Source organism: Lampetra planeri, chromosome 49 (genome assembly GCF_965212315.1).
Source record: "Lampetra planeri chromosome 49, kcLamPlan1.2.h2, whole genome shotgun sequence".
Lineage (NCBI taxonomy): Eukaryota > Metazoa > Chordata > Hyperoartia > Petromyzontiformes > Petromyzontidae > Lampetra > Lampetra planeri.
The window spans coordinates 1,013,755-1,023,247 of record NC_136155.1 but is presented as its reverse complement, the minus strand read 5'-3'; the positions used below and the strand labels follow the sequence as shown (position 1 = coordinate 1,023,247).

Sequence of the window (9,493 nt, the reverse complement as noted above, 5' to 3'; positions counted from 1 at the left end):
TAATAAAAATTAAACATAATAAAATAATTCTCACGCCGTTTCGGCCACAACACAAGCAGCCGTCCTCAGGTGAAGACCAGGTCTGTCGAGGCGACAGCGTCTAAAAGAAAACACCACCACGCTTGGAGCGTCTATTTAAGCTGGGTTGGAAGGGGGGGGGGGAAATGCGCATTGACAAAATAATCTGCATATCAAGAGGAATTTAGCATATTTATGGGAAATGCAGGAATGCGATTAGTTCTATTTGTGAAATGCTAATCCTGCATAATGCCCATGCATTATGCAGGATTAGCAGCATCAAAGGGAGGGGATAGGGGTAGCATTAATAAAGGGAAGGAATGTTAATAGTATGTAGCTGCAGTAACTAAACAACAACGTAAAAAGCTAAAGTATAAACTACATAGTATTAAATTGTATACTGTATTACTATACACTGCCCTATTTCTTAGAATAATACATAGTGTAATATTACACTATGTATTATTCTACCCACCCAACTGTATACCACACTGCTGTATATTCACTATACAATTTCGATACTATATATTACCTTATACATTGTATTAAACATTACACTTTAATACTATTTATTGTTATACAATATGCTACACACTATACCATTGACCGTCGGGTGAAAGGTACTAAGGGGAAGCAACGAAATATGTCAATGGAATAGTGGTGATAGGAAGCTTGCAGCGGAGCAAAGAATCCATTCCCTGCAGAGAATACAAGATACACAGTCAATGCCAGTGAGTGGAACGCGGTCTGAAAGTCACCGTAAACGTGGACACAATCAGTTAAGATCCGAAATGGTTGATTACGTCCTTCCAATGATTGCTAAGCTGGAATCCATCTTCTCGGTTGAAATTGTCTCTGTGTTTGTATATGTGGATTGCCTCATGAACGAATCTCTCATGGTAGCCAGATGGCTTGCAGAGAACCTCTGTCTTGGAGAAGTCAATATCATGTGAGCCCACTGAATTGTAACAGTGATCTGCCACGGCTGAGGTGTTAGTCCTACCGTGTTTCAAGTCTGCTTTGTTTACGGATGCGCTCCGAGACATGTCGTTTGGTTTCTCCAATGTAACTGCTACCACAGAGGCAACTTAGTTTGTAGACGCCAGGGTACTGTATGTCTGGAACCACATCTTTCAGACGGGACCAGATCACGGATTTTATGTACTGTGTTGAATCGGACCTGGATCTTGTGTTTAATCAGGATTTTGGAGATCTTTTTTGTGACCCCAGCAATGTAGGGTAAGGTGATGGTCTTGAGAGGCTCCTCAACAGGATCCTTCTTGATGGTTGGAGTGATGGCTTTGCGGATTGTGTAGTCGGAGTAACCATTAGCCTTAAGAGCTTGGCGTACGTGTTTGACTTCACTGGCAATGTGTTCCTGGTCGGAAATGCATTGGGCTCTATGGTATAGTCTTGATGAAGGAATTTTTCTGGGATGGATGGTGGTGGGGATCCGGTTTTAGGTAAGCATCCGTATGGGTGGCTTTCCTGTAGACAGAGTGGCTTATTGAACCATCAGGTCTCCTTTTAATAAGGACATCCAAAAAGGGTAGCTTGCCATCTTTTTCGACTTCCATGGTGAATCTGATGGCTGGGTGTATGGAATCCCTGCAGTCACAAAAGCTTTAAATCGGGATGAACATTGGTTATCAAAATATTTTAATGCAATTAAAAGTCCCTTTGGAGCTTCATGCTTTACATGTTGGCATACGTGCACGCAACAGAGAGCTCTACTAAGATCTGGACAGCTGTGAGTTGATCAAACACCCATCTGGAATCAACCAAGCCCTCGTCTTTTGACGATCCAAACACAAGTGTCTCTAGTTCATAGTGTATGTCATATGGATATACTGGTCACTGTCACATAAAAATTGAATTTCCATCACTGGCCTAGTGCCCTCAATGGAGGTGAGGAATGCCCCGAAGATACAAAATAACATTGCTCCCACAGGCACGTTGCGTGATTATACGTTGCACGTTTCTCGAGAAAGCCAACGCAAAGAAATTCGCTCAAGATTCACGGTAAAAACTACCAGCGTGTCACCTTCCAGCCAAGACATTCATCAGCACAACACCTGTGTGCCATTAAAATCCACACCGAGTTGAGACATCGCCAGCATGCAAGACAGTCCAGCACATCATAACTGTGATAAAAACTCATCTTTTATAACTAAAAAGACAAGACTCTGGCGCTTAAAGTTGATGGCGAACCCATGTATTTTATTTGGGAAGAATGGCATCCTTAGGCAAGACAGGTTTGTCACTCACGGAAAATGAAGCAGCGACCTGTAAACAGAGGTCCTGTGAAATAAATTAGCAATAGATGGAGCACATGTTCCACGAAGTAGCCTCTAAATTGTTACTTGAAGTAAATGCCAGACATGCACTTATAAACCAAAGATGCGTCACATTAACTCCATTTACAACCCAACCATTTCGATTGGGTTGAGAAAAGAACATAAACCCGTGACGGCAACGGCACACGATGGGCCTGCTCGTTTAGAACGACGTCGCAGGATCTTTAACGTCCGCTGTGTCGAGCAGGTCGCGAGTATTTTACAGTTAATACACCCACAGCAATAACCAGGGTGGCCTTCCGGATTCGAACCCGCAAGGGGCAGGGAACGTGTTCCCCGCTGGGCACGTCACCGCTCCGATGGAAAGGTGCGGTGGCATCGATTGCTTTGGCCACGATGGCGTCTTCATCTTGATTGGCAAGAAGCACGAACTGCAGAACCCGGCAACATTTAAACCCAAACGGGGCAGACCGCATTAAGGCAGTCCCATGCGCACACAATAAAACGTAGAGATATTTCTAGTTCTATAGAGGCGTGGGCCTTTAGCTTACATGATATCAGAGCACCGGACCGTATGTGAAGACTCGCACCCATTTTTCATTTGTACAATGAATTTTAATACAAAGTACCCCAATTGCAATTCTTAAAAGTTGAGTAACTTTTTCATTGTTTTGTTCTCTTTAAGGATAATGTATAATTTTCACAGTAGCTCATATTTATGGATCAGTGCATTTTGAATTGCATACACTTAAAATGTTAAAGTAACGTACACATTTTCATGTTCAGCAGTGAGATACATCATTTTGGAAGAACACTTACTTCGTCATGTCCTATCAAATATATAATTTTCATTGTACAGCACTTCACCAAAAAAAGCCCTATGACTGAATCACCCATCATGTGCCCAAAATCTCAGATCTGGGAAGCTAAGCAGACCTGAGCCTGCTAAGTGCTTGGGTGGGCGACTGCAATGTAGAAGCAGGTCGTGGTGGGCAGCAGACGGCAAAACAACCGAAATCATTCTCTTTGGTTTTTGCGGTAAAGTCACGTAGGTGACAAATAAAATAAAATGAAAACGTGACTTTACCGAAAAAACCAAAGAGTATGGATCCTTGCAGTCACGAAAACTTCTAATTTAGAGCCAAAACCATTGTTGTACTGTCCTTATATGCCCCCACTTCTACGCTCACCAACCTGTACCGACATGGTGAAGTATGATAAAATAGCCCCCGTTAATCCGAAACCCACAAGGCATGGGGAGGCCCTCATCCAGTCGTGGACTGACAAAAGCGCTGGCTGACATTGACACAATAGCGTAAAGAGTAAACTGGACAATGCGATTCACAATTGATTCTTGGGTTAGGCCAAGCAATTATCTTACCAAATATGTGTCAATGAGAACCCTCCACCAGCCAACATAGCTAGACAAATAAGACTGCCGTGGTTACAAGCGTGTATAACTATGATTACGGTTTCAGCTCAGCCGGTGAATTGAAGAACAAATACTCACCACGTTTATCTTGAAACTACGGCAAGTGGCCAAATATCATATCCAACTGATATATTTGGTTGTGAGAACTGTTCTGAAACTCACTGGCAGGTGAGAGCTGAAACAATAATACTTGGCGTGGTACGCTCGTTCGTCTAACATAGGTTTGTACTGGAAATTCACCCCGTGACCCAAACATTATTATTTGACGCAAATAATAATGTTAATGATCTGGCACAGCAAGCTATCTTTTATTGCTAGTCAAGATTTGCTTGCATCCTTTGTATAACATTTGTATAAAATCGGACAGCATTGTATTCCAAAGTGCTCACATGCACATTAGCAATTACCGTTCGGCAACATGCAGTGCAGCAACTTCGCTCACCGATTGGCACAAATTGGCAAGTAGTTTTGTAACGCGACGCATGGAACACGACACCTCACCTGCGGGCCCAACCCATCCCCAAACAAAAAATAAACAAAAAACCTCACAAATCAGCTCAACATGTAAACACATATTCGAATGACGAACAAACGATACAAGTTTGGCTGGTGACGGTGCTATGGCAGGAGACGGGTGAAGCCTTTAGACAACGGTGGTGGAGACAGGGTGAGGATTAGTGTCATGTTTAGGAGCGCAGCGGGGAACAAACACAGGGGGGTTCATTACCTGCTCAGTGTCCCGAAGCGGTTTCCAGTTAAGGGACGGCGCATGCTCAAGTTTTTCAACAATAATTCGTTTTTGTTAACAGCATCCTTCGTGCGGAGGCATCTGAGAGCGCTTAACAAGCGATAAGCGACTCGCATCGCGTTTCTCATCTCAAACATTTGAAAGGGCACCCCCAGCGACGGCTGTCCCTGAACAGTACGAGGTAACTCAGCGCCTGCCCTGCAAGCAGGCATTGGTTTACCAGTAGCTTGGTTGCTATACGACAAATCGCAATCAAGTAATTTGAGAGTTATTTTCCAAGTTGTAAAATTTTACCATGACGCCAAGCACACAATGGCCTACTCGTTTCAAATGACGTCACATAATCTATGCAATAGACTGCGACTTTTTAAGCTAAACGTACCTGCAGTAATAACCAGGGTGGCCGACTGGCTTCGAACTCAAACCTATGCAACAAACAGTGAATGTGCTACCCACTGGGCCTATGTCACCGCCCTGATCGCGGTACGATCCTGTAGTTAGTGTGAAATTGAACTGGCCACGTCAGATATTCTTGGTTCTTTTGGTATCGACACGTAGAAGGGAAATAATAAAATTATAAAACAATACAAATTCTCACGACTTTTCGACTGCAACACAAGCAATCATCATCAGGTGTGAAATCCACAGCAAGAAAATTTGAAAAAAGTGCCGGTTTAAAATTTTCTTGCTGTGGATTTCACACCTGATGATGATTGCTTTGTGTTGCAGTCGAAACGTCGTGAGAATTTGTATTGTTTTATATTTGTATTATTTCCCTTCTACGTGGCTTTACCGAAAGAACCAAGAATATGAATCCCTGCAGCCACGAAAGCTTTCAATCAAAATTTGGCCACGTCAGGGCAAATAAAAAGACACCGTGCACTGCCGACTCCCAGATACTTGGGCTGGATTGTCTCTCAGCGATATCTCATCGGTCACGTCAGAGCACCGATCTCAGATTGCGACAATCAACGCAATTATACATCGAAACGAAACAGTAGGGCAGACGACAGACAGCGAGGCGTTGTGACGGTGTGCCGGCCGGCCAACTGGCTGACCGAGAGCGGTCGTCCTGCCGGCTAGCTCTTGAGCCAGGAGAAGGTGGTGAGGCGTGACTTGCGCGTCTGCGTCATGATGCGCGCCACGCGGGCCGAGCGCCACACCTTGAGCGTGTGATCGGCGCTCGCCGTCACCGCCATCTCCTGTTCCACGGGGCTCAGCGCCACCGAGCTCACGCAGTCGTCGTGCGGCAGGCGCGCCAGCCGCACGCTGTAGTGCCGGTCCCAGATGTAGCCGTTGTGATCCTCCGAGCCGCTGCAAGAGTCAATGCACACAGACAAACGTCTCAGGCGCTCTCATTTAGCCGATAAGGACGGACGGTCATGAGTCAATTTCAAATCGGGTCGGACCAGGTCAGTGACCCAGAAAAATATATCTAGTAAATATGCCACTATTCTTGTGGCTACTAGTCATGCATCCGATTCTGTGTACCAGGAATTCAGAAAATAGTCAGGTGCAATTGCAGTATTATTACTCTTGTTTACCCCTGAGCTTGGAAAAAAGAGACGATGGGAGAGAATTCTACAGTTTGAGCAGTGGGAAGTAACAAGCAAACATTAGAAGTGTTTGGACTTATGGTATTTATTATTTTTGTTTACCCAGGAAAGCCTCACCGATTCTCACGACTCCGATTCAAGAGGGTCCTGCCAAGTTTATATTGTAGGGGGAAATTGATTGCGATGTATATTCCATACTCTTTGGTTCTTTCGGTAAAGTCACTTAGATATAAAATAAAATAAATAAAATCACGACGTTTTGGGCAAACACAAGCATCCGTCCCACCTGCTGACGGACGCTGTGTTGCGCCCGAAACGTCGTGATTTATTTTATTTTATACCTACGTGACTTACCGAAAGAACCAAAGAGCATGGATTCCTGCAGTCACGAAAGCTTCAAATCAAGAATGTATATTCCAATTAAGACCGAACACGGCATGGATTCCTCAACATGTGTCTTTGTCACAAGAGATGGTGCGGTCGGGGTGTTCGCAAGCCCCCACGCTTGACGCCGGCGTGCAACGCTGCCCGACCTCGCGATGAAGTGGCGGCTGACGTGCAGATGGAAGAAGCTGCACTCGTCGGTGGGGGTGTAGGCCCGCTGGGCGCGCGGCGTGCGCTTGAGCTCGCGCGCCGTGCCCAGCTCGTACACGCGCAGCTCCATCTCCTGCGCGATGGGCGGCGGGTTGAGGGGGTCGCTGATGATGCAGCCCTCTGGCCACGCACGGCAGCTCACGTACAGCAGCCTGCGCACGTCCACCCAGAGCAAGGTGGTCAAGGGCGGGCGCTCTCTGCCGAGCAGGCAGATGTGAAATAATTGGTGGCTCAACTACAACTGCCTTTTTACCAACAGTGTCTCCAAGAATCATGCAACTGCAGTGGCTGATCTAAAGGGGATGTCCTGTGCTTTCAGAACCAACTGTCTCTTTATGTAATTTTATCAGAATCAGAAGTTTATTTCCCGAGTAAAGCCCATTGAGCAAATAAACTATTTTATACGCTTTCATTTAACTCACTCTGTCTGTTGTTGTATCCTCAAATCATGTAACAAAATTTTAACCCACTTCACAATGTAGTATCGACTGCAAACTTGGTATACTTATGTCATACTGATGACAATACTATATTCTACCATAAAACATATATATTTTTAAACATTCTTTATACGTTATGTTTCGGCTTGGGTATAATTGTCCACGGTCAACCTACGTCGGCTGTAATTGGCCACGGTTCTTTACATTATGGCAAGCTTCAGGGCCACTTCCTGGAGTCGTGGAGTTCTTCCATTACTAATACATTTCATAAAAGGATGTTTAAAAACAAGTTTTTAAAATATTACTTATTTCAAGGGTGACTCGGCTGGCAGACAACATCGATTGTGCTTTAGCCATCATTTCACAAGATCAAGTATCCATCTTGACCATTGCAAAGCAGTAACCACTGGCGGAGCCAGTAGGGGGGTGGCACGTGCCCCCCCAATGATCTGACCGAAATCCCTCATTTCGATCGGATCATTAGAGTGCATTAGTAATAAATCGACATTTTGCAACCCCCACTGCCACTGTGTAGCATATTATTATGTGCCAGGGACTCTGAGATAATACGACAATAGTCCATAATTGGCAATAAGTAACGGCAAAGCAGTTATATGCGACTCAGAATTGTGCGCAGTTGCGTCTACAGTCCACGACTTCCCTGAAGGCATTCACCTTCAGCGAGCGCGATGCCGATCACACACGGTTCGAAATCGACCCTCGATCGATGGCTGCGCTATCGCCTTACACGCGTCGAATAAAAAGCAAGGGACAAGTCCTTACTTACTAACAACTCCTCTATCATTTTTCATTGCTGGAAGGGTTGCCCACCCCACCCTGAAAATCCTGGCTCCGCCATTGAGTGTAACCCTTCATGTTAGAGAATAGCCCACGGAAGCGGATATCCCAGAGCTCCCTCCGAGATCCTTTCAAATTACATATGGGTGGTACAGTAAGGGGAAGCACTTTCCAACTCACTCTGCCTTCAAATTTAATATTGGTCACAAGATGGTTAAATCAACACTTTTTTGAGCTGAAATTTAAATAAATAAATCGAACCGAATTTAAGTGAGGATTTAGTCATTGGCTACTGGGCGGAAACTGTCAACTCGCTACCCTTGAGAGCCCGGTTTATTCACCGACAGCTACCTGGATTCAAAACCAGGAGCTCAGCGGTGTCAGCTCAGCGCTCTGACCCCTGTATCACCTGACAACCTCACAGCCGCATTCGTTTAGAAGGAAACCATCGTGCCTGTGATCCGGAGAGAGACCCATGCGCACGACATGCCCCCGCACGTCGATCAGGTGGTCGATGCAGTCGAAGAACTCCTCGTGGCCCGTCTCGTCAGGGCAGTCGCACGACATCTGCTCCGCGGCAATGCGCTGGATGCCTTCGCAGGTACGAAAGGTAAAATCAGATGCCAAGAGATGTCTGTCACAGTGGGCTAAGATAACCACGATTATATAAAAAACACAAATTCAACTTTATGACCAGGTGAGAGCCCAGTGAGACGAATATATATATATTTTAATGCCCTGGCTTACAAAGTCAGCAATTTAAAATAGAACAATCACAAAAACCCCATGAAGTTGAATAATATAATAATGTACAGCCCTTTGTTAATCCACTGCTGGATGACGGCCTCCCCATGCTGTGCCTGTCATGGAAGTTGTCAGACCATACTTCACCATGCGGGTTGGTGAAGGGGGGGTGCCCCCAGTATGGTTCTGATATCACTAGTCAATGACGTTATCCATGACCGGAAATCCCACTCGGGGAGCTAGGATTACAAGAAAGTGTGCTAACCACAATTGCCAGAGCAATCTACTGCAGACTACACAACTACTGCAGACAATGTATGTGAAACATCAAATGTACTAATCACCAAACACCCAATCAATCACACACACACAATCATACAAATAAAAAAAACACCACCACCGCTGCTATCACGATCACAGCTACGGCCTTCTCGCCCTGTGCTAACTCACTCACCAATCTTGTGCGGAGTGTAGGCGAGCCCCCCTTTCACGAAGATGAGGTATTTCTGGGGGCAGCTGTCGTCGGCATCGGACGTGGCGCCGCTGCTCGACTGGCTACTCGGCTGCGTGGAGGACGATGCCGACGCTGGCGGCAGCGATGCCGGCGCTGACGCCGACGTAGAAGCAGCGGCAGCTGCGGTGGCAGGGGAGTCGGATCTGTGAGTGGCATCTGCTGCCCTCTGCATCGCGGGCGGCGGCGTCCATTCAGTCTTTTGGGTCCAGGCCAAGTTATATAGGTTTACATAGCACCTTAAACCCCAAGGCGGCGGCGGCGGCGGCGTCGCGGGCGGCGTCGTCGCCGCGAGCGGCGGCAGCGTCGCGAGCGGCGGCTGCGTCGCGGGTGGCATCGCGGGCGGCGGCTGCGT

General features: G+C 46.2%; 1 protein-coding gene across 1 annotated transcript; it reads right to left on the bottom strand.

Moving 5' to 3' along the window:
* Nucleotides 1-2,211: 2,211 nt before the first annotated feature.
* Nucleotides 2,212-9,493, bottom strand: LOC144734007 (F-box/WD repeat-containing protein 5-like). Its single transcript, XM_078616044.1, has 4 exons — nucleotides 9,082-9,493; nucleotides 8,338-8,476; nucleotides 6,585-6,797; nucleotides 2,212-5,809 (listed from the first exon to the last, which is right to left on the bottom strand). The coding sequence occupies exons 1-4, from the start codon at nucleotides 9,473-9,475 to the stop codon at nucleotides 5,575-5,577; spliced, it is 981 nt and encodes a 326-aa protein (XP_078472170.1). The 5' UTR covers nucleotides 9,476-9,493; the 3' UTR covers nucleotides 2,212-5,574.

What these genes read in the sequence shown, in the direction of transcription:
- LOC144734007 (XM_078616044.1), bottom strand. Translation starts at nt 9,475, where the DNA reads ATGCCACCCGCGACGCAGCCGCCGCTCGCGACGCTGCCGCCGCTCGCG. An exon ending in GGTCTCTCTCCGGATCACAG is followed by an intron (nt 6,798 to 8,337) that starts GCACGATGGTTT and finishes GGACGTGCGCAG; the next exon opens with GCTGCTGTACGTGAGCTGCC. An exon ending in AGCCGCCACTTCATCGCGAG is followed by an intron (nt 5,810 to 6,584) that starts GTCGGGCAGCGT and finishes TGACTCTTGCAG; the next exon opens with CGGCTCGGAGGATCACAACG.